The sequence below is a fragment of the Chroicocephalus ridibundus genome, unplaced genomic scaffold (assembly GCF_963924245.1).
Source record: "Chroicocephalus ridibundus unplaced genomic scaffold, bChrRid1.1 SCAFFOLD_483, whole genome shotgun sequence".
NCBI classification, from domain to species: Eukaryota; Metazoa; Chordata; class Aves; order Charadriiformes; family Laridae; genus Chroicocephalus; species Chroicocephalus ridibundus.
Genome location: NW_026961256.1, coordinates 43,761 through 68,130, shown reverse-complemented (window position 1 = coordinate 68,130; position 24,370 = coordinate 43,761). Strand labels below are relative to the sequence as shown.

Below are 24,370 nucleotides of genomic sequence, written 5' to 3'. Positions count from 1 at the left end.
AATCACAGAATCGTAGGTGTTGGAAGGGACCTCTGGAGATCATCTAGTCCAACCCACTGCAAAGCAGGGTCACCTAGAGCAGGTTGCACAGGAATGCGTCCGGGCGAGTTTTGAATGTCTTCAGAAATGGAGACTCCACCACATCTCTGGGCAGCCTCTTCCAGTGCTCTGCCACCCTCAGGGTAAAGAAGTTCCTCCTCGTGTTTATGTGGAACTTCCTATGCTCAAGTTGTGCCCATTACCTCTTGTCCTGTTGCTGGGCACCACTGAAAAGAGCCTGACCCCTACAAGTTGTCTTGTAGGCATGAAGCGAGGGGCTTCTCTTTGGTCTTTTGGAGTTTTTCTGTGGCAGTAGTTTTTAGAAATACGCTGGTAGTCTATAAAGGATGTCTTCTTATATGGTGTGTCACCAGATAAAAAGACAGGTGATGAGTGTTCCAGCACAGGCTATTCCATAGGAGGGCTCCTCTCTTCTTTGAAATGATTCAGTGAAAATGATATTTGGGGGATTGACCCCAGTTCTCCACACTAACAATGGCCTTTGAAGAAAAGACTTTTTCCCTGTTACTCCCCTGAAATCCTAATAACAAGAATTATATTGTGGGAATCATACCAGAAATGGAAGATTATTTGTAATCTTGTAACAGCTGTAACAGCTAGAATCCATTCCTAAGAAACAAAAAAGTCCAGCGGTTGTCCATCGCCTGCTGTAATAGCCTTTTAGAGGTGCTGCTAGAGGGAGATGAGGAAATCCAGTTTATATTTTATTTCCCTGGGGAGCTCAGCATCTCACATGGCTGGAAGCCCTAACCAGTTATCCCGAAGGGGATTGGTGGGCTCCGTATTTCCCTAATGCCACTATAAATTGGTGCTAAGGTGCTGGTTATGCAGCATGTACCACAGGTTGTGCATTAGGTTTCCACTTTGTTATTATCCATGGAAACAAGGAGCTTGTCTGTATATTCTCTTATCCTTAAAATGGAGTTAACTTGAATGCAAGCACTTAAGAAATTAAGAAGGTCCAATTTCTGTCTCTCTACAGTATCTCTCCTACTGTCCTCTGCTTGTGCCTCCCTCACCTGTTCTTGTTTTGTTCTCTCACTCTCTGACTGTGAAGGTGGCGGTGGTGGCTGGCAAGATAAGACTCTGCTTCCTCAGGCTGGGAAGTCCCTTCTGGAAGGTGGAGAAGGGGGTCAAGCTTGTCCTCAAGCACTAGCCAAGCTCCAGTGGGCCACCTCTGGTGGCTTTGGTGGAGGAGGAGGAGCTTGTACTTCTGGTGGAGGAGGCGGAGGCTACAGAGGTAAGTCTGTTGGAGGAATAGTCATGCTGTCTAATTTTGTACCCTTCAGAGTACCTGCAGTTAAGGGCTAGAGCTCTCAGAGCAGAGGTATACTACCGCAGAAGGTAATTCACAGATACTTCAAGCTGAACCTGCCCCACTCTCCACCATCTCTCTTTACTTGGGGAAATCAAGGTTTTAGAAGCGTTCCTACATGATTTAGTATTTGGATTCAGCACAGCTTCACCTCTTCATTTGTCCCCAAGTTGCTCGTGGAAAATATTCCATTTCTTTTTTCTATTTAAAGCAAATATATTTTTACCTTGCTGAAATGAGAAACCTACATTGGAATAAGTCACTTCACTAGCCTTAGTACTGGCTTGGCTAGGTCAAGTGAGTGTTTATCCATCAAGGATACTATACATATTAATATATCCCTGGAAGGTTGCAGAGTGACCCCAGGTGATAAGAGCCAGGAACGAATGCAGCCCTTCAAAGGCATCACATTTTTGCAGCATGCAGCACTGATCGGCTAGCCACACTCCTCTTTCCCCAGGGGGACACACCTCTGATAATGATGATATCACAGCTGGTGGGCAGGATGGCATCTCTTTTGTGAACCCCATTGGAGAGATCTTCTTGCATCCCCTGGCAGGTACAATATACTACTACTAATTCCTCACAGTTCTTTTCTTCCTCCTTTTTCCTTCCTTCTCTCTATTTCCTCTTTCCTGCTCCCTCTCCTTCTGTCTTTGCTTTTTATGGATTTCATTCAGGCATATTTTACTCTGCAGGCGAGATCTTTAGCTGTGGTCATTTCTTTAAATACGTCTGTAGTGCTCTGGTACCCTTTTTGTCTCAATCTCTAAGCCAGGAGAGACACCAGTCATCAAGTTCAACTGAACAACCTCAGTCCCACATGTTTCCAGGTCAATTCATTTCAAGACCTCTCTGTTTGCTTGAGGGACCCAATCTCCTCTTCCCTCCTGGCCCCTCTAAGGTTTCTGGCATGTGTCCACACTGTGTTGGACCATCTGCTCTGCTAGAGAAAAGGAGAGAAGCTGTAGGTACCTGCTCTATTTTTTTCCTTAGCAGAACAAGATAGGAAAAGCTAAACTAAACCCACCTGTTGTGTCTGGTTCCTCATTCAGCCATGGAGAGTCATGGTGAGGTGGAGGTTCAGATCTACCTTAACTGCAGCCACTGCCACTCAGACAACTGCAAGCGGGACCCTGACACCAACCTGCCAGTCTGCCAGTGTGAGATGGGGGCTGTGCTAGCCAATGACAATGTCACCTGCACTGGTAAGATGTGGAGCTTTATCCTCAATGGATAATGTCTGTATTCTTTGTATCATCTCTCCTCCTGGCTTTTTTGATCATCAAATCCCCAAGTTACAGCTGGTGGCTCCAGTATATACAGCGTTATGAGAAATGTCAGTCAAACATTTGACTGAAAATTACTGATGTCCTTTCCTTACACACTGAGCTGCATCTCTATCAGCATCTCAAAAATTCAGGTTTAGATTAGGTAGAAGGTAAAATATCTGTAAAGAGACACAGTGTAAATTTCCTGAATAGGCACAGTGCGTCAGATATTTAAGTGTGAATACCTCTTCGGTATAACATACCACCTACTGCTGAGTTATTTAAGCCACAAATTACTTCCTTCCACAGCAGTTTCCCACTGTGCCTGTTCAGCTGATGCCTGGTATTCACTATTGTTTCCTGGCACACTCTCTTGCAACTCCAGAGAATCATGACTGTAGAGTTTCAACTTGGGAGCAGTGGTGTTACCGATTAATAAAAAGCTGGAGAGTGGATAAGCAGTCTGTGTTTTATCAGTTAGTTTTCTATCTTAACAATGTTTTAAAAATTATTTAGGTATTTTTTCAACCTTCAGGGCTGTAGAGGGATGTGCTATAATTTTTATATGATGGTCTGACCATGATCTCTGTGTTGTTTTCTGAAATAGAAGCAACCTTGAGAGGCATGCTCTACAGCAGCTTTGATTGTTTTCTGGTTAATGCACCTCTGTTTTTTGTTTGTGCAGTGCCCCAGAGTCCTGTCCCAGAGGGACACCTTCCTCTCCCGCTCCTCCTTGCTGTGGTGGCTGTGATTGTGGTGCTTGGAATGATCCTCACTTGTGGCAGCCTATCTATCAGTAAGAACACCGTTTATCACCCTTTGACTTGACCTTTCCCAGTTAGATTAGACAAAAGGAGACCATCCAACCACATGCTTCTACTTTTAATACTTGGAGCCAGTGTTGTGGTCTCCCAAATTGATGAGAGGGACAAGGAGAAAGAAGTCATAGGAAACATCACCACACCAAACATAATCCCACAAGCATAATCCCAAAGGACAAGAACTGCTCTGTTCTAGTGTTTGCTACTGAGAAGAGAGCTTGGAAAGCTGTTTTAGCAGGTAGTTCTTTAGCAGCCACTGCTATATAGGCTGAAGTCACAGACTATTAATGAACATATAACTAATTCAGGAAGATGGTGTGGTTTTTGGGACTCGATGGCAGCAAGGTGTCTTGTGGACCAGCCTTTCCTTAGCCAATGTACAAAGAAGCAGAGGAAACCTGAGTTGCTCCCAGGTGAGCAGGAGTATTATTCTGCTGGAATAAGACTGTTTGCATATCCAGTATTAAATCACTACAGAGCATGGAGAAGAGTGTGATAATGGTAAGCTAAAGATACTCCTTGAGCATTTATAATTATGGAGGTGTTTTCTTTCTGTTCTGTGTGACCAGCATGGTCTTTTCTCTCCAAGTGTTGATCTTAGTTGCACGTTTTTATATGCACGTCTCCCCATCCCCAGTATATCACCTTAAGAAGCAGCAGCTGGAAGGAGCCAGAGCACGACTGCAGAGCCCAGAATATAAACTGAGCAAAATCCGCACATCGGCCATCATGACAGATTACAACCCCAACTACTGCTTTGCAGGGAAGGCTGCCACTCTGAGCGAGCTGAAGGAGATCCCACGGAAGAACATCTCTCTGCTTCGGTAAGGCTTGCAGCAGGGGTGGCTTTCTGGCACAGGACAGGAAAGGCAGCCTGAAACAAAGGCAGAGGTAGGGCTCGCCTGCTTGTTTTACTCATCAGCAGGTATCCAGGATGAGAAAATGAGGGCCACCTGTCTGACTAACTGGAAAGCACCTAGTCCAAGCCAGCCAAAATACATCAGATGTGACGCTTACTATGTTCTCAAAGATATTTTGATTCCATAAAGTTCTCAAGTGGAAGTATAATTTTATGAGTGTTCTGTTCCATGTTCCCACACAAAGCACAGGGTATTTCACCTCTGTATTTTCCTATGATGTCCTGCATCACATTTGACACCTGGCAGTAACTCCGTTCCAAATCTGTAGCAGTATTTCTTTTTCAGCATTTCCTGTCACAAGGAAATTTCCCGTCGTGAGGAAATACATGCTGGGTTGCTCTTTGGTTCCATACCATCCAGATGATATTGACGAAAGTTATGTAAACTTTAGAAGGAAAGACCGCATTGTTCTTACGTGCTGTCTTACACCACCTCCTGAAGACATCAGCTTTGCAGCTACCTTATTCTGTTCTTCTCCAGTTCTTTCTTGCCTTGCTGTTGCCATACTTGGTGATAGGGCCTTAGGATTGAGCAGGCTGCTTTATTTGTTCAGAACCATGTTTTAGTCACAGTGACAGAAAATACTGAGAAGTTCTTTTCAGAGGCTTTGAGATGAAAACAAAACTCTGTTGTTGATTCCATGTCTTAGAGCAGGTTCTATTCCTATTCTTCAACTGCATGAAGAGAAGAATCTATGATTCTACGAGAAGAGCTCAGCCAGTGCTGGATCCAGGGGTGTAGTAACATCTGTTCTCTCTTTTTGCCTTCTAGGGCCCTAGGACATGGTGCATTTGGTGAGGTTTATGAGGGAACTGTGGTAGGCATTGCAGGGGATCCCAACCCTCTTCAAGTGGCTATCAAGGTCAGTACCCACAAATTTCTTATACAAAAACAATTACCTCTAAGAGACAAATTATCTTATTAGTATTCCAGTTGGAGATTCACGTTCATCACATGCATAATGGCATATGTATGTGTGTGATGCAGGTTTCCACACATTACTGCATCTGTGAATTATAAAATTTTATTTTTAAGCTGTATGGCACTAGCAGCAGGTTGAAAGTAAAGCATCTGTTTTGTTTGCTGCATGCCTAATGGCTGTAAAGGCTAATCTCTTTTGAAAGCCCCATTCCCATTGCTCAGGAGAGATAGAATCAGTGCCCTCAGATGGGAAGCTGTGTGAATTAGTCACCTGGAGACTGCATAATGTGATTAGTTAAAAGAACGAATTCTCTTTCAACATAAACATAGCTCCCTTGAAATCAATAGAGAGCCATCAGTTCACCCCAGCGGAGAATCTGCCACAATGACTTTTCTGCTGCAGTGATTTTAGTAGATGATACCAGATGATCTTTAAGGTCCCTTCCAATTCTAACCATTCTGTGATTCTATGATTTTTATAGATCTGAGTAGCCAAGAAAAAAAGAAACTATAGGCAAAAAAAATAGCAACAAACGGACATTTTGGGAGCATTGCCGACTAGAAGGGGGTTTCTAAATCTTGTATAAAGAAAAGAAAGCCCTGGCAAATATTAGTATGAAGCATTTATGTTACAGCAAACAGTAAACATGTATAGTAATGCTTATATAGTATTACTTCTGCATTTCAGTGGTTTTGAATGCTTTGTCTTAAGTTTTTCATATGACATCACCATATTTAAAAATGTCTATTGTTTCTTAATTACATTTCCCTTCTACTGAGAGTAGTGTTTGTCTGCCATATGTGAACTTTCAGATAGTCTTCAGATAGTCAGATAGTATAGCAGCATTAAATATGCTGCTGTGAATATATATTGTGATATTGTGCTAATTTCCATGTCATTAATGGCATGAGATAACAGGCTGGTTTTCTGTGAAATTACTGCTGTTGCCTCAGGATTTGTCACTTACTCAGCCCTGATGTTAAGGATGCTCATAGCCTGCTTTTGTTCTTTTATAAGCTTGTGCCTATAAGAAAACCAAATCTACTTTGAGTTCAGCCCAAAACGTAGATTTCATTAATAAAAAGAAGTTCTGTTGTTATTCATCCCGTCTTTCAAAACCTTCATTAAAAAAAAAAAAAGTGAAAGGATCGTGTATTATGGCATTTCGTTATGAACCCAGAGCAGACACTACCAAGCAGCTGTTATAGCCCAGCCCAGTTTCACAGTCCAGACTGGAGAAAGCACCACAGCACAGAGACAAACAGAAGATCAGCATGTTGTTCAGTTGTGATAATCCAGTGAGGATGTCAGCAGTTTTGCAAGTCTCAGCAATGACGGCTACTTGTTAGAGCCCTGTCTGCCCACTTGTTCACCCAGTTGCCTGTGAAGTGGACACCCTGAACATCATCAAAAAGCTGCTTTTCTCACTGTCAAGAAACTGGTAGAGTGTCCATGGGGCCCAAGCTGTGGCTGTGCTCAGTCCTGATCCAACTTTGCAAAAGAAGCAGGTGCAGACTGGGGATGAATTAAAAAATATATTTGCAACGTACTCCACATATTGTTTGTGGGTATTGCACCAATTTAATAGATCATCTGCACTGTCCTGCGTGAAGCAATCGCTTATTTGAGATAGCAAAATGCACCCCTGTCTTCTGTAGCCCACACTGCTGATGACAAGAACTGTTTCCATGCCAGCCTCACCATGCTGAGCAGTAAACGTCCCACCTCTCTGCATGCAGTTTGGCAGCAGGTGTTGCACGCAGCTGTGGCCAAAGCATCCCGTAATGTTAAAATAGTGGGCACGGTAGCAGGCACTGCTTCTACTGCTGCCTGTGCTCTCAGTTCATGTTTATCAGCGGCAGATGCTGTCCAAATCTGCTGGCAGGAGGGGAAACCAAAAGGCCACATGACACAATTATTTAAATCATGTGACTGTATGTGTTCTATAATGTGGAAGCATGTGCTGCAGTGTGGATGTACAGAAAATGGAGAATAAATTAACCCCTGTCATTTTAAAGTGCTTACTAGATCTGTAATTCCCCAGCTAATGCCTTTCTTGATGTGTACCTGAAGCTATTTTGCTCCAGAACACAGCACATAGTTAAATGCACACAAAAAATTTCCAAGTAGATCACCAGTTTCCTGTTCTAACTTTAGCTACCAAATGGGTCTTGTGCAGTCCAATAAATTGAGCACTAAAAAGATTAAGCGCTCCTAGTAGATTCCTGAAGTGATTCACATGTTACATGCTTGTTCGTGTTTTTTATTTTCTTCTTTTTCCTTTGGTGGTCACCTAAATGTTCTCAGTTCTTTGGTGGGATGGTCCTCACTGTCTTTACCTCTCAACAGACCCTGCCAGAAGTCTGCTCTGAGCAGGATGAGATGGATTTCCTGATGGAAGCATTGATTATCAGGTATAGTTTAAGGTTTTTATACTGATGGTGGGCAGGGGAAAAAGGAGTAATGCAGGAAATGAGAATTATTAATCCACTCGCTGGGGTTCAGAAAAGAAATCCAGCCTTATTTTTCACCAGATGGTGTTTTAGTAGCATTATGAGTTACTGGTTTCATGTGTTCAGCTCAAACAAAGTAACCAAGGGTCTTTTGTTGCACATCTGTTGTGGTTTAATGCCAGTAGGCAGCTGAGCCCCACACAGCAGTGGGATGGGGAAGAGAATTGGAAGGGCAAGATTAAGAATTCATTCACTACTTCCTCTCAGCAGGCAGGTGCTTAGCCATTTCCAGGAAAGCAGGGCTCCATCACGTGTAACAGTTACTTGGGAAGACAAATGCCAGACTCTGAATTATTTCCCCCTTCCTCCTTCTTCCCTCTGCTTTTATTGTTGAGCACGATGTCGTATAGTATGGGATATCCCGTTGGTCAGTTGGGGTCAGCTGTCCCAGCTGTGTCCCCTCCTAACTTCTTGTGCACCCTGGCTGGTGCACTGGTGCAGCTCCTCGCTGGCAGGTGGTGTGAGGAGCCTTGACGCTATGTAAGCACTGCTCAGCAATAGCTAAAATACCAATGTGTTATCAACATTGTTTTGATCACAAATCCAAAACATAGCACTATATGAACTACTGTGAAGAAAATGCACTCTCTCCCACCCAAAACCAGTACAACATCTCAACAAAAAATTCTGCTGGTTGATTCTGCTGGTCGTGTTCAGAGGACTAAAAAGGCACAACATTTTTGTAAAAACGTGTTCTGCATTTGAAATGTTTTCCTTTTCAAAGAATCCCATTGCCCTTTTACTAAGTATAAATCATGTCCTGAAGCCCTTGCTAAAATAAATTTTCAATGATGAAACGGAAAGCAATAGGAAAGCTAAAGATTAGAGCCACCTGTGCAGCAACTCAGAAGGTCAGTCCCTGCAAGACCAGCACCAAGGTGGTACAACACAGGCTTCATGCCAGGGAGGTAAGTTTTTAGGCTTGGATGCAAGGGCAAATAAGAGTTTTTATAAGAGCGGGTTTGGCAGCTGACAGAGAAGGTGTGAAAAGCTTTTCTCATTGCGGTTTTCAGGCAGTAGCTAAGCATACGTGCAGACTTTTTGCTTCTCCTCTCCGCAGAACTGTTTGCCATAAGTAAGTGCTTTTTGCAGTGAAGGTCCTGGGCTTTTACCCTTTCTTTGCACAAAAATAGCTGAGTGGAACACTCTGAAACCTCTGCAGGGATAAGGGTAGTGAATATGGCTCTGCGTGTGTAGCTTGCACAGATGGAACACAGCCCTTCTCCTAGTGTGGCCACTTCTCTTAGATGTGTTCTGGCTTTTGATGTCTTTGCAAGTTTGACAGAACCTTTATAAGGTCTCATCTGCACAACACACTGACAGTGAACTATGAGATATATCAAACCTGCCTGGAAAAGATAAGAGAGCTATTCTTCTTACTACCTGTACTTTAAGTATTCCAGTCTTGGAATTTACTTCCTTAACCCAAATCCATAAGCTTAAAATAATAATATAGTCAAGGGGGACTTTAAAATAATAGTATAGTCAGGGTTGATTGTAAGCGATCAGAATTTATGCATTTTTAATTTGTGCAGTATGAAGTTCCTCTTCTAATTGACTGTCCCAGCTCATACCTAATACCTAGAGGCTGGTTTTCTCCTATTAAAGCATGAATCTCATGACATAGTGCCACTTCCTAAAGTCTGCAAGAACTTTGGCAGCTGAACAGGAGGTAACACTGATGTATGTTTTTTCAAAGAGCAATTTCAATTGATTATAGAGTGCTTTGATTCACTTAGTAGCACGTGACTCTTTCTCTTCCCCAAATTCCTCTCCATTTTTAGTTCCTCTGTTATCCAGGTAATCACTATCCAAGGGAACATGCTGCTTTCTAATGACCGGGTCTTACTGAGCTTCTTGACAGTCTCAGCTTTCTTTTGTCAGAGACAGAAAGCCATTGCATAAGCAGCTGCTGCAGTAGGTTATTAGCTGAACCCCTCTTCGGAAGGCTAAATGTTGAACTGAGTCCACCTGACTAGAGAGCAGTATATTTAAAATAACCAGTGCTGACTTAAAATCCTCACTGGTCAGGATTTTGTTTCACAAATGCTAATAATATTTGCATATTTGAAGTGCTTAGCTTTCTTTTCTCTGTCATGTCACCGCCATCTTTCAGTCAGTGTGTCCATTAAATTCTCTCTTCACAGACAGAAGACTCTACTTTCAGTTTTTCATAATTTGTATCGAAGGCTTTTCATGGGTAATGCAAGGCATAACCCTGACCTTGGGGCTGTCATAATCAGAGGGGCATTTTGATATGGCTGAAGTAGGAATTTGTTTGGTAACTTGTACAGCATCAGGATTTGCTTCAATCCAGGTTGTCAAAGCTCCAGGCACAGTGAGGGTGATGGATGATGGCCGGGTACTAATGCTGTCTTTCTCTTCCATGTTGCTGTGATCTTGCCTTTCAGTAAGTTCAATCACCAAAATATCGTGCAGTGCATCGGTGTTAGCCTACAGACGCTGCCTCGCTTCATTCTGCTTGAGCTCATGGCTGGAGGAGATATGAAGAGCTTTCTTCGGCAGAATCGACCCAGGGTGGTGAGAGAACTTCCCTGCTATGCTTGTGGTTGATTTCAGTATGACTGGTTTTATTATTTTTATGAATTGGATAAAGGCACTGAAGCCGAGTAGGGCTGGGTGTGTGTCCCAGCTCCTACAAACTTCTGGGTACATACATCTGTTTGCTTGATGTAAGCAGATGTCAGTGAGAGAAAATGAAAGCAGTGCCAGAACTCCGATCTATTGGTAACTGAGGAGGAAAGAGTAAAATTCTGTCCTGCCATTCCAGAGTTCACTGTTAACTGGGCTACAAATTAAGGGGCTTTCTTTCCTCAACGTCTGCCTTGTTTTCTGTGCGCTGTGATGGTGTGTGAGGAGCTGCAGTTATAACACTGATATACAGTAATGGGACCGTGTGGAGGTGCACAAATTTATACTAGCTGAAGAGCTGATCCTGCATGTAGCACTGTGACAGGGATTTAAATCAATGCAAATGAAATTATCAAGTCAAATATTTTTGTTTAAAAAACCCCATCTTTATAAAAAGCTGTCATGAGGGGTTTTTGCAAATTATCTCTGATTCTGGTTGATGCCAACCAAGTACAGTGAATATTTGGAATTAATTAGTTTCAGAGTTCTTATAATGAATAGCTGATTCCAGCTACGTGTTCTTGCTTCTTAACGGTGTCATCCTGGACACCTCTGTTAACAAAAAAAAAAAAAAAAATCTCTGCTTGAGTGGAGACTTAAAAAAAAAAAAGAGTTAGGTCTGATTCTACATTATTTCTTGTTGTATTGAGGTGCTTATGCTGGCTGCCTACAGGGGCAGGCAGAGGCTGACTGGTACCTCAGATATTCCCACACCACATGATGTGGTTGCACAGCTTCTCCTCCACACAGACATACACCCCAAATAGTTATGATAATATAGCTTAATGTGTGTATACTCCTATGCTGGTAATAACATGTTGCTAAAAGATCAAGCTTAATCTCTTCCTCATACAGGAGAGTAAATATACTAATTAAATGCACTTACGGTGGTATAGCAGCACCCAGATGGAGGAGTTTGTATATCTTTATTTTTGGCATTTATAGTGAAAGTGGTGCAAATTCTCTGAGCAGATAAAGTCTGTGGGCAGCAGAGAATAATAAATACTCTTATCTGAATATTATGTATAGTTCTAATGTAATGAACAGTTATGTCTTAAAAATCACGTGGAAACAAACGTGCTGCTATGTTAGCTGGTGTGCTAGCAGATAGCAAATACAATAGTTGAAGTCCCCTTAGTACTCAAAAAATGTCCTGTACACCTTTTCTGAAAACAGAACTAGCTCCATCATTAATGTATTTCATGACAAGTTTCCCTGACTGCAGGGAAAATGCGTGTCCATCGCAGTCTTCTGACAGAGGGATCCCAGAGCAGAGATAAGGTCTGGATGTCTGTGGTTCTGTTTCTCCTTCTTGCTCTTCATTTCCTCTCCAGAAATGCCTACTTTATAACAACTCTCCCTGGCAGATGTCCAAGTGCTTTGTACAATAATTTTCCTAGCCAATAAAAATAGTGCTCAATGGCTGTAGTGTATGTTATGTGGTTTGAGCATGAGAAATTACAGCGATAACAGCATCCAGAAATAAAAGCCTTAAAAAGAACAATTTATTTCATATCTCTTGGGCTTTTGATCAGCAGTGTAGTAATTTCACCCCACCCTTCCCGAGAGCAATACAGAAGTTCCTGGAGAAACACCAAGGAAATTTCCCTATGGGGAAATAAATTATGGGATGAAAATAAGCAGGGCTCCTGGAGAAAGATTTCTTTATTGCTCTGAGTTAGGGAAGTGCAGATGGTGAAGGGCTAGTACCAGTCCTGGAGTCCTGTGGTAAAGCCATCCCTTTTTTTCATACTGCTCCTGAGGGTAATCTCTGTCCTTCCACACGAACGGATAAGTTGATGAATGCTGACTGCTGGTGCAGAAATGTGCAGTCGTGCATCTTTTGCTCTCTCTCTCTCTGAGTTCATGTGGTAATTTCTGTTGATAATTTGTTAACTCGGTCTTTAAAAGTGGGTGGGGTTTTTTTTCTCTCCCATCACACCTTTTAAACCTGCTTGTCTTTTGATTTCACAAAGTCCAATACTAGTAGGGAATAGTTCTCTCCCACGCCCTTTCCTAGACTGTTCAGGCCAGGCCGTAAATCTCTTGCCAACTTGCACTGGTGCACTGTGCTCAGAACTGAAATCTTCTGAAAGTTTTTTGGCTTAAATAAGAGTTGACTCATTTTCTAAAACTTTACTTTGATCTGCTTATGTTCCTCTTTGCGCCTGACTGATTTAACCCTTCCCCCAACCTGTATGTATATCTCTCCCTTTCCACGTCCCCTTCCTGAACTATATTCTTCTACTGCGTTATTCTTCCCTTACCATTTTCTGTGTGTCCTTTTCCAGAATCAACCATCCACGCTGACAATGCAGGACCTGCTGAACATAGCTAGGGATATTGCCTGCGGCTGTAAATATCTGGAAGAGAATCATTTTATCCACAGGTGAGGAGAAACTGTCCTTTCTGATGTATCTTAAGCTGCATGAAGCTCACACAGTTCCTATTTGCAGTGGATTAGACAGAACTAATCTCCAAGGGGGAGACAGAGATTTCCTCTACCAATACAGGCCTGTGCTTAGATGTCCGGGTTGGTCCTACTGTTTTTTAGTAGGAGTTAGGCTCTGCACTGCTCTTTGCACTGCTGGGGAGTAAGGAATCTTCTGTTCCCAGTGAATGCTTTCAAGTGTTAATTTTCAGGTGCCTAAAAGGTAGACACATTTGAAATTAGCCCTGTTGTCCACTAGATGGTAGTGTCACTCTGTGTCAGCTTCTAAGTAAGGTATTTCTCACTTTTCAGATCTCCTTATCTTGACTTAATGTTTCCCCTATCCCATCAGCACAACGTAGACCATCATTTTTGAGCCATTGGCTGCAGAAGGGTAGAATAGGGATAATAGGAGGTAAAAACACAGCTCTAAGGCTTCCTTCCCAGCTCAGTGGCTGACCTGCCATGTGGTCTTGTGGAGCCCGTATTTGTCTGTTCACACCTCTTTTTCCTCTTTTGTAGAGCAAAAAAATGTTGCTATGTCAAGCTTCAAATAAGAATAAAATATAGAATAGGTAAAGGTTATTCTAGGTAGCCTTTTAAAATTCCCAGTTGGATATTGGACTCTTTTGCTTCTGATCAAGTGTTGTTCCAGCTCATAATGTTCTCAGGCATAGTGTGCAACTGAATTCCTTCCTGAGTATGAACTCCATGCTGAGTCCAGCCCTTTTGTGTAAAGCAAAGGAGAGGCCTGCACACAAGAGGGTCACACGGGCTCTAACTAAACTGACGTGCAGCCTGGAGTTAGGTAAGACGACAACTGATTTTACCCCCATGAAGAAGCACGTGTGCATACGCACAATATTGCACAGAGCAAAGAGGCAGAGCCAGGCAAGAGTGGGTAGAGACTGGAGAAACTGAGGGAAACAGGTGGAAAGCAGCAATTGGAGTAAAAAGCCATGAGACTGAGATACAGAATGTGTTATAACTTTATGATTAGAGCATCTGAGACAGTTTTCCTTTATATTGGAACAATGAATAAGTTCCTTTGAAAAAAGGATTACAGTTTTTTGTCATTAAAAAAGAGCAGTAAGAGCATGCAACAAATTTTGGCTCTTGTATCTCCTAATAAGTACATGAGAGGATCAGTATTCTAATTGGAAACTTCAGAGTTAATTGCTACAGCATTTTTTTTTTTAAATCCTTACTGTAATAGTAATATCCTTCATTAACCTCCATCCACCCTGATCTATTGAATTTCCAGTAACGACCAGCTTGTGCTGCAAGAAGTCCAGTAGAAACTCCAGAGAAATTTTCTCCACAAGTGTTTTATAAAACTAATTTGCATTTCTGCTGTCAGGTAGATGTTCCCTGGTTTTCTTATCATATGTCACTGAGCCCAGCACTCATCACATAAACCTTCTAATATTTATGTCAACAAATGGACAGGTCAGCTGTTATTACTTAAGACCAATCTCCATTTCAGGAGAGAAGTGGAAGAAACTAGTGCCTGACTCTTTTAACAGCAGCATATCGGTTTTAAAAAAACTCTCTGGGTCAGTTTTTGCACTGTTATATCTCTAGTATAAGCAACCTGGGAATGGACTTGGTTTGTTTTAGCCAGCAATTCAGGGAATCAGTATAGAAGGAATTTCATTCAGGTTCTGTATTTGTTAATGATGTCAGTATTACTTAGAGCAGATCAGGAAGGGAAGAAGGTTATCGCTACAGATAACAAGTATCCTAAGGGGGAAAGGTAATGTAGTGAGGTTGTGGAGATGTCTCTAAGGGCAGGTCTTGTCATGGAGGAGTCACAGCTGATGATGAAGAGAAAGCTGAGCTTGACTTCCAAATCCTGAGGGTTTTTTTTCAAGGCTGGCAGTGGGAAGAAACATATGAGTTGTTCAAGGAGCTCATTTTTCTTGGCAGTCAACAGGACCCCCACAGTGCTATGATTTTTAATGAGTTCCTTTTCAGAATGCGTATTTAAAATGAACACAGATCCTTCAGTCTTGGCCATGCAGTCATCACTGCCATTTGTCACATGCTAAACCTGCACCCAGCAAATGGCTGCTCCCATATGTAGCTTTGCTTGGTTCCGCAGGAGATACCCAGAAGCAACAAAGCAACAGTTTACCGAATCCGGTCCTACATTGACTTTTCAAGCAGTTTACTAAGACTACCCAACTGCTGGAGACACTGCTGCAATGCCAGTCTTAAAAAAAAAGATATGACAAATTTCTTTCTTGCTCTATAAGGTGGTTGAAAAAAAAGAGGTTGAATCTATCCCTGGTCTGATACTGACCCTGTTCTCTGCCTTAGTGAAAGGAGATGGGAGTGGGGAACGCTTGGAAAACACTGGGTAGAAAACGTAATGTAAATGCAGGTTAAGAATTGTGGTTAATAAAAAATGATAATGTAGCTGGCATTATTTCTTATTTTTAATAACACCCTTCTCATTTGTGTAAAGATGACTCAAGTAGGACTTGCAGGTCTGGTTCTAATATTCTTTCTTTATTCCTTTAGCTACTTAAGAGTTTAGAATTATAACTAATAATTTATTTGTATTTTAAAGAGATATAGCTGCGAGGAATTGCCTTTTGACCTGCACTGGAGCAGGGCGAATAGCCAAGATCGGTGACTTTGGGATGGCCAGGGATATTTACAGGTAGGTGAAAAAGGCCATTTCAGTTCCTGTGAATAACTCGGTAATCTGTATCATTTTGACTGGTTTGAACTGTCTCATGGAATCTGAAGCAGTGTCTGAATTTGATTACCGTTTAACTAACTGGAGTTAACAGACTGTAAATTAACACATCTATGGCTGCTAGCCAATAGGCTTCAACTGTGTTTATTCCAGACTGGGCTCCAGGGAATACTGCAAACACATGTGGACACTAAACCAAGCATAGGCAAATTTATTAGCTAGTTAATCATAAATAATCTTAAATGAAAAAAAAACAAAACAAAACAAAAAAAAAAAACACAAAAAACCCCCCCACAACCAAAGAACAACCATAATTCACAGTTTATGATGTCAAGAAGACTTGCTGCATCAGCACCTTGTGCAAAGCCTCAGTTTCCATCCCAGTTGCAAAAAGGGGATAAAATACTGCTTCAATGCACTATTTGAGTTGATGACTTTTCTTTTTCTTTCGTTTGGCCCCCATTGCTGCACGCAATCCCCAGCTGCTGTTGCTGTGGTGATAAGATCTTTTATATATCTGAGCCCTTTCAGACTGTGTGGCATTCTCCATGCATTTTATCTTTTCCAGAGCAAGTTACTACCGCAAGGGAGGAAGAGCCATGCTTCCTGTCAAGTGGATGCCACCAGAAGCTTTTCTAGAGGGCATTTTCACCTCCAAGACTGATACCTGGTAACAAATGTCTTTTAATCACTTCTGCTACTCAGTGATAAGGGTAAAGAAATGGACTGCCCGAGAAAAAAGTCTGCTCAGCAGGAACCTTAAAAAATGTCAGAATTTCCCAGAAAAATATTAGAAGTTTTCCCTCTGCATTCAGTAGAAGCAGGGCTAAAGAATTCTGAATAAGAATTACAAATCTATTGTAAATGGAGGTGCTAAAAATTTGCTATACATACAGTGTCATGTAAAGGCAATCAAGAAGTGAAAAGAGAAAGCAGTTTGGATTCCCAAGAAGTCTCAGTTAAAAATCCAGACAAATACCATCAGGCACTTCCCTCAGTATCTGCCACTTAGTTTGTATCAGTGACAAGGCCTGATTCTATATCTTGTAAATGACACTCTCTGTACCACCCAGCATTACTCGTTTGTATATTTTTTTTCTGTTGTACATAAAATGACAGCAAATTTAATCAGAAGTCCTTGCTGGTTGATGAGGAAAAAATATTGATATATTGATTCCTCATGTAACTTGGTCTTTCTTTAAAATAAGCACCCCCTCAACAGTGGCACATTCCTGCACAGGTGCTGGGGAATGGAAGCTTTCCAGTTGCTTAAGAACGCCTCTCTCCCTGTACAGTAGATGCTTCAATATACTGTACTGAGACGTTCCCTTAAATGCCACACTGACCCAGTTTCCTGAAGTTGTTAGTGGTGCCGGAAGACAAGGGATTGCTTATCAGCACCTAACTGTGAGCAGCCAGTTCCTGTACTATAATAAGTTATAAGCTATTGTAAGTAACATGCGTGTGCTGGAAATTTCTTCCACCTTTGCAGCAAATAGTGACTCTTAAAATTCTGACCCAGCTGAAGTCCTGGCAGAACCCTCTTGACTCCCCTGGGTCTAAGTCACACATTATTCTCAGTGGCACTGCCTAACTGGCCCGTGGGTGTAAAAAGGGGAGAACAGCCATACCATGAGAAAAAATAAATGCTGCCGCCTTTCACTTTCACTGGATGTCTCTTACTTGATCTTATTCTTGAGCATCCTGTTCCCAAACACTGATTCAAACATCTTGAGTCTTCCCAAGTAAGGTAGGAACCTCCATGCCAGATCTAACAGTTCTTTTCAGTTAGACCATACATAGCAAAGGGTGCTCCGACATTTCCTGCTCTAGAAATAACAAACGCAGCAGAAAGAATAACTTCAGAGTTAGTCAAATATTTTGAAGCCTCTGCAAAGCTACTTTCATAGCTTGGGGAAAGGTTGTAATAGATTGGTCTTTTATATAAAAGTTGACTCATAATTACGCTAATTGTAACTAAAGCTGTGGTTGTCCTACAGCTTTGAAAGGGTGTTGCTGTGGTTGTTACCTAAACAGCTTTGTGCCAGGTTTGTGGCACGAAGCACAAATAAAACCTAATTGGTATTGTTGGCTTGTTTCTGACACAGGTCCTTTGGTGTGCTGCTTTGGGAGATTTTCTCTCTAGGCTACATGCCCTACCCTTGCAAAACCAACCAGGAAGTGCTGGAATTTGTCACCAGTGGAGGAAGAATGGATCCACCAAAAAACTGTCCAGGGCCAGTGTAAGTATTTCCTTACTCCCACAAGCCAAGGGATAGTAGGTATCAAACAGGTTAGACAAAGACAACTAGACACCTTTAGTCAGGGAATGGTGATTGCCCGCAGTGTTAGGTGGGTATTATTGAAAGTCTCTTGAGCTACTGCCTCTGGAGTACAGCTTAGACCACTATAAGCTTTGCTTTAAGTAGCGATTCCCTAATGGCTCAGCATCCAAGGATGCAGAAATGACATATCCACTTTTGTTCTCCTCCTTTGGGCCAGGTACTGAGTGCGGTTCCTCTGGACCCATGATCACTTAGTACTGAAACACGTTTTACATTATTATCTTTCCTGATCGATACTTTTTTTGGTTTGTTTTTTTTTTTTACTTATTTTAAGGTACCGGATCATGACACAGTGCTGGCAGCACAGCCCAGAGTATCGGCCAAACTTCTCCACCATCCTGGAAAGAATCAAATATTGCACACAGGTATTGGTCTTTGGTACCCAGGTGGATGATAATCCATGGAATGACAACTGTCCAGAGGCACTAGCTTTAGTGCCCAAAAGAAGTGAAGAGTCCTGACAAACTGATCTAATTCCTTTCCCGATTGCAGTAGTGCTGTTGGCTCAACTGCTCTTTTCATTTGGGTTTTCCAGTATCTGTTCGCACTCTCCCATCTTCAGCCCAACCAAAATGAGATTATACTGTTCCTGGGCAAGTGGATGTTTTCAGCTCTCAGCTGGTTCAGTAGCAAAATGTCCTTCATTTTGTGTTGGAAAGGTATTTAGAATCTTTTAGAGGTCCATCTTCTGACGTTGCCTAATGTTGCTCGAAAGCCACAGATGAGTAAGAATGGAGCGGGGAGGGTATGGAATGAGATGGCGCGGTGAGTTCACCTTCTAGTAGCATTTTACAGCTACAGGCCTGGATCCAACCTCCCAAGGGAGAAATTATATACTAGTGACTCCCAGCTTAGCCACTGATTTCAATAAAGCACAGCTTCTGCTCAAAGGAAGCATGTAAATTTTGCAAGTCCTGACAGCGTGCGATATGCAGATGGTGCATAGCACCTTGCACGATGCTCAGGAATATTTCCAAAACCTGATGTCAGCCTCTGCCAAAAGCTTTTTCACTCTCACAGCTATTTCTTTTAAAATGCAGGTGTGACAGTCACCCTGGAAGTGCTCGGGGTGTAACAGGTTCTTGTCTCTCTTTTCAGGACCCTGATGTGATCAACACTGAGCTGCCCATGGAGTGTGGCCCTGCCCCAGAGGATGAAGGGAGTACGGTCATGCGCCCGAACATTTCCAGTGGGATAGTGCCCCTGTTGGTAAGCCCTTCTCTCACACCTAAGATGACGCCTAAAACACTGGACTCCCACCATGCCGGGCACAAACTTGTTCAATGTCCACAAGAGCTACTGGTGGAGAACCTGAGCAACCGGACTGCTCGAGGGCCCAGCCTGCCATGCCTCAGCGATTTCAGCAGCGGGTCCTGGTTCCAGCAGAGCTCAAACCAGAAGTTGGAGCTCAGCAATCCACCAACCCACAGACTTAAAAACAAAACGAAAAATCTTTGGAACCCAACCTATGGATCGTGGGTGCTAGAGAACATCTGTCACTTCAGCCCCGGCTCCAAGCTCAAAGCAACTCCAGAGCGGGAAGATTCGGGCTTTGATGGGAATTGCAGTTCTTCTCCTAGCTCTCGGGCATCTCCAGCATCTCCAAGTCGAAGCAACTGCCCTCACCTGGATATCGGTGGGATTGAACTGGTGAAACTCCAGACTTTCCCCTGCGGCAATGTAAATTATGCTTATGATGACCTGTGTTATAGCACTGACCGCCAGCCATCAGCTTTGGCAGAGGTCAGAGCAGCTGTGCTAAGGAGCTCCAGCCTGCATAAAGATGAAAAGCCATTTTATAAAACAGAGAAAACATCAAGAGAGAGGGACTCTGGTCTGTCTTTATCAGATGACCTGAGTGTTACTCCAGTATAACAGAAAAGGTTCTTCCAAAGATCAGGGAATGTGTGTGTCTGGAAGGACTGCTTCACGTTTCACTCACTTCCTCCATTTAAGTTCCTCCAGATGGGTGATATTTCAACATCAGCAGTGTTCTGTTTCCTCCTTCTACCTGCCGGATCCCCAGATGGTTAGACAGTTGCGTTTCTATCTCTGCCTATCAAATGTGTTCCACTGAACCAGCTTAGCGGTGGAGAACATTGGCATTGCTGCTCTGATTCAGGATACAATATTTAGTGAAAGGACTCCTTCTCAATCTGCTCAGGTGAAAAGAAACAGACCTACCATCCAGCCACAGCATTTGGATGGAAATAGTGACCAACACACGTTGCACTTCTTTCTGACCGAAGAAACCAAAAATGCATGCTGTGCCAGCAGCAACAAACTTGCAAAGGCTTCTATATTCCAGAGAGCTTTTTACAATCCTGATGACTTACTAATGACGCTAATTTACTGTAAGAGCAGTAAGTAAATAGCAGCCACATTTGCATCTCTTTTATTAGCAGACCCTGTGGAAAAACATGAAAACGAAGCTACTGCTCAAATTGGAAGCAGTAGGAAGGATGTGGAAAAAAAAAAATAATCCAGGCTCCTCTGAGCATGTGCTTTGAAAACAAGCCATGAAGAGGAAAACAAATTTACTATTGAAAAAAAAAGTAGTTGGTGGAAGTGATAGTATCCCTTTGAATAGCAAAGGAAATGTGCTGCTTGCCTCATGGTGTTGCTTTCCTCACAGCTCCTGGTGGGGAAGGTGCAGGTGGTTTTCCAAGAAAGGGTGAGCTGCATGGGGTGATGAGAAGTGGACTGTCTTTATCTTTTAATGGACTTTCCTTGGGATGAGCTTCATTTTTGTAAGTTCTTTGATATTCAACAGTAATTTCCTGTACTATGTTGGTAAGCATTAAGCTGAGGTTCTCCGGTAGCTGTCTAGCATTTGGCGACTGGAGTTCTTCATAGTTTTAATACCTACTCCTCTGAGGTAGAAACGAAGTAATGCAGGGGAGGGGCAGAGTGAAGGGAAATATAAACTCTACCTTAGGGTGCCCTTTACAGAGGAAGGTAGAATAGCTCAACCCTTTGAGAACATTAAAATCATGGCTTGACTTGGCTTCACGCACAGAGCAGGTCGTCATTTCTTCTCGCCTTCCAAGCATACAGACTTACTGGTAAAGGTGGTTGTTGTTTGTTTTGAAGACAGATCATTTCTAAGGCTTTCTTCTGTTGCTTAGGGTCTAAACTGGTGTTTACTGGTTAAAGCCTGCATAATGACGACATTGAAAAAAGTAAATAATTTGGATTGAGCCGGAACAATCTCAGAAGCATTTTGTCCTTGTCCCACGCCTGAATGTTGCACTGCCAGCCTACGGTGGCAACTTACACGCTGCCTTCAGGTCTAATCACGTTGTATGGTGAGCTGTCAGTTGTAGACTGTCTGGTTCCTGTCTGAGGGAAGAGGTGCTCTGGTACAAGCTTCATGCTTAGCCATCAGCTGTATGTACAGTCGGAAGATGTGGGCTGTCAGGAGAGGGTTTGCTTTGACCACACAGACTTCCTGTTCTCTGCGTCATTCAGGGATGGACACTACTGAGGTGTGGTACAGAAAAGCAGAGTGAAGAGTCTGAATCCATCGTGAGTGAAATCCATCTTCAGCTCAGGATTATGCTTTGTTGCTCTGACTTGGTATCTGTTCCAAGCTTCCTATAGTTTTAGGCCTTTGGCTTTAGAATGAATAGTTTTCTATGCAATCATTTCCAGAGCGGTGATGATGGCTGCCTTTCAGCAATGACCCATATCGCATGGAAATAATTCCAAATCCATGTTGGGAAATGACGGATGGTCAGAACAGAGAGGTCACCCCTGTGCATGGGCAAATTCCAGGAGTGGTGGTGACTGAGGGAGATGGTTGCCCTAGCCTCATATGCCCTTCTTTCCACTTCACCTTTGCTTTAGCTCTCCGGCTTCTCGGTTTAGCTCATTGCCCATCCTGTCTCATGTCCAGGAACTGCTACAGCTCAGTTAGATGAAGCAGGAAAGCCCCGTGAGCAGGAAGTTTTCTCATTCTTTCCTCTTGCAAAGGCTGACATTTTTTGATCCTGTTTGAGCCTGGCCACCTCTGGAACATGCTGGTCAAGAATAAATACATCTGCTCTTAGCTAGTCGGAGTAACACCAGCTCATCTTCAACAGGCTTACCTTTTGGATTATGTTAGTCCTATGGTGTATGCATCAGTAGTTTTTCCCCCAAAGGGGAGCTACCAAACTCTCCAACAGTTGTGACTGAGGGTCAGCAACTCGGGCCCTCCCTCCCTGCATATGTGGTAAGGCCACAGCAGGGTGCAGCGATCCTAGTTCAGCTGCAGGGGATGTGACTCCGGATCGCTTTCCAACCCTTGTTTGTAACAGGCTCTATCCTGAGCAGAGCTCAGGCATGACATTCTCCTCAGCCATCAGTATGGGTGGGAAATTGATGGTGAGTGACATACCGACTTGTTCAGAAGCCATGGGAAGTTACACCTTTCCTTTCTGCAGACTTTTTATAAAGTAGCAGGCACAAGATGGTTCTTCATTTTTTTCACATGGAAATGACTATAAAACGCCTTAAGATTGCAGTGAGAAGGAGGCAGGATCCCTGCTGGCCATATGGTTACCCAGCTTGAGCTACCATTGTCTTCCCCATATGCAGCACTTGCCTCAAGTTAATTCACGAATTTAGGAAGGCCAATAGTTATAAAACTAGGCAAGCCCTTGAAAAGTGAAGTGAGAGAAGAACACCCTTCTATTACCAATGCCACATGCAGTCTTGGGTGCAGCTATGCCTTCATTTTATAAACAAAATGCAAGTTCTTCAGTCCAGCACTTTGGGCAAATACCTGTTCTTACTGAAGAGCTGTGTCAACATACTTATTTAAAGGAAGAGCGTAGACAAAGCTGCACTGAGCCAGAATAACACTCCACCCTGCCCAGTATCTTATCTCTAAGAGTGACCAGTGGTGGGGAGTTGCAGGTGAGCAGTGATTAGTTCCTAGACATAGTTGCCTGGTTTCCAACAGGGGACCGGGGACATACTGAGCCAGATGCAGTGTCTTGTAATGAGACAGAACATGGAGCTGCACATACCAAATGGGCACCAAAAGAAAGAGCCAGGAATTTTAAAAGAATCTGCATTAGCAACCTGAATGTTATACAAACTCTTCACTCTCTCAAACGGAACTAAAAGTCAATTAAATTCTGGCAGCAGTTGACATGACTCTTTGACCTATAACAGTTTTTCTGTGCGTATTTGATCTCTTAGTTGCTTTTAAAAACCCTCACAGATAATGAATTTTTGATTAACATCCTGGAGGAAATAATGCTAGTATTGCTCCTGTTGTAATGCTGAAATGCTCCATGCCATCCACACCATATTATCTAAAAAGAAAAATAACAATCGCAATGACATACAGTACAACCTTCACTCCTACAGGTCTGAGACTGAAACTTACTGTTCATACAATCACAGATTTCATAGTGCTCAACTGATATTATTTCAAAAGATAACTAGCTTGAAACTGTTTTCTAAGGAGACACTTTCAGTGCATAATCAATGAGTTGAACCCATAGTGTCAAAATTAGATTACTTTGGCAACTGAAAGCCAAAACCCAATTTTGTTTCCTCGAGGAATGACATGAGCTGGAGATCTGGGACTAATTCAGTCTTGTGATCCATGTGAAAAGTCTTCCAACGCTTCCCCCCTGGAGAATCAGCCATTTATAGGATTATTATAAATCACTCTTCCTGACGTGTGTCTGTTTTTTAACATGTTACCAACTTGTTTTTAGATGTGTGCGTATATAGTTGTTGGGGTGTTTTTTCATCTGGACTTCGCATTAGTACTTTATGTTGCTTCATACAACCTCATACCTACATTTTAAGGAAGGGACTGAATAACAAGAGGTGAAACAATAATGCAAATTCAGATTTGTCTTTCTCTGCTTTCTTTTCACATTTGTTGATACTCTTGCTTCTGATTTCATTATCTTTTCTCTCCTCAACGTGTTTTGTATCTTAATTTTCCCTTTAAAGAAACAGAAGTTGTAACTGCACAGGTTTTAATGCGTTCCTTCATATCAACCCTTTTTCTGAGGCAAGTTCTCCACTGATTTGCCAATGGGCAGGTGTGCACCAAGAAAGCTTTACAAGTCTAATTAAACAGTTATGCGCTTTTACAAGTGTAACTTATTCCACCCTCCAATACCTTCCCCCTACTTACCTGAAAGAGAAGAAAACGCTACTGCTGGGAGTAGGATTTTCCCCAGTGAATTTGCATCTCCACGGCTGCGTCAGCCGGGGACCGCACTTCCTCAGGCAGCAGAGCTCTGCAAGATGGCTTCTCCTGTAGACATGGCCATGCTCCCTCCTCCCATCTGCCCACCCTTTTCAATCTGATGCAGAGACCTTAGGCATGACATCACTTAACATCTTCCCATCACGTCACAGGACGTTTTCATTTAGCTGAATTGGGTTTGATTTGCCAT

At 42.7% G+C, this 24,370-nt stretch overlaps 1 protein-coding gene across 1 annotated transcript; it reads left to right on the top strand.

Moving 5' to 3' along the window:
* Nucleotides 1-1,117: 1,117 nt before the first annotated feature.
* LOC134509152 (tyrosine-protein kinase receptor-like) lies at nt 1,118-24,194 on the top strand (the record flags this gene model as incomplete). Its single annotated transcript, XM_063321634.1, has 14 exons — nt 1,118-1,300; nt 1,836-1,934; nt 2,431-2,583; nt 3,332-3,442; nt 4,105-4,291; nt 5,159-5,249; nt 7,659-7,723; nt 10,234-10,363; nt 12,766-12,863; nt 15,481-15,573; nt 16,181-16,282; nt 17,721-17,855; nt 18,232-18,322; nt 19,056-24,194. Coding segments are annotated over 14 exons (2,315 nt in total), but the record flags the coding sequence as incomplete, so codon positions are not given.
* Between the last annotated feature and the right edge of the window lie 176 nt (nt 24,195-24,370).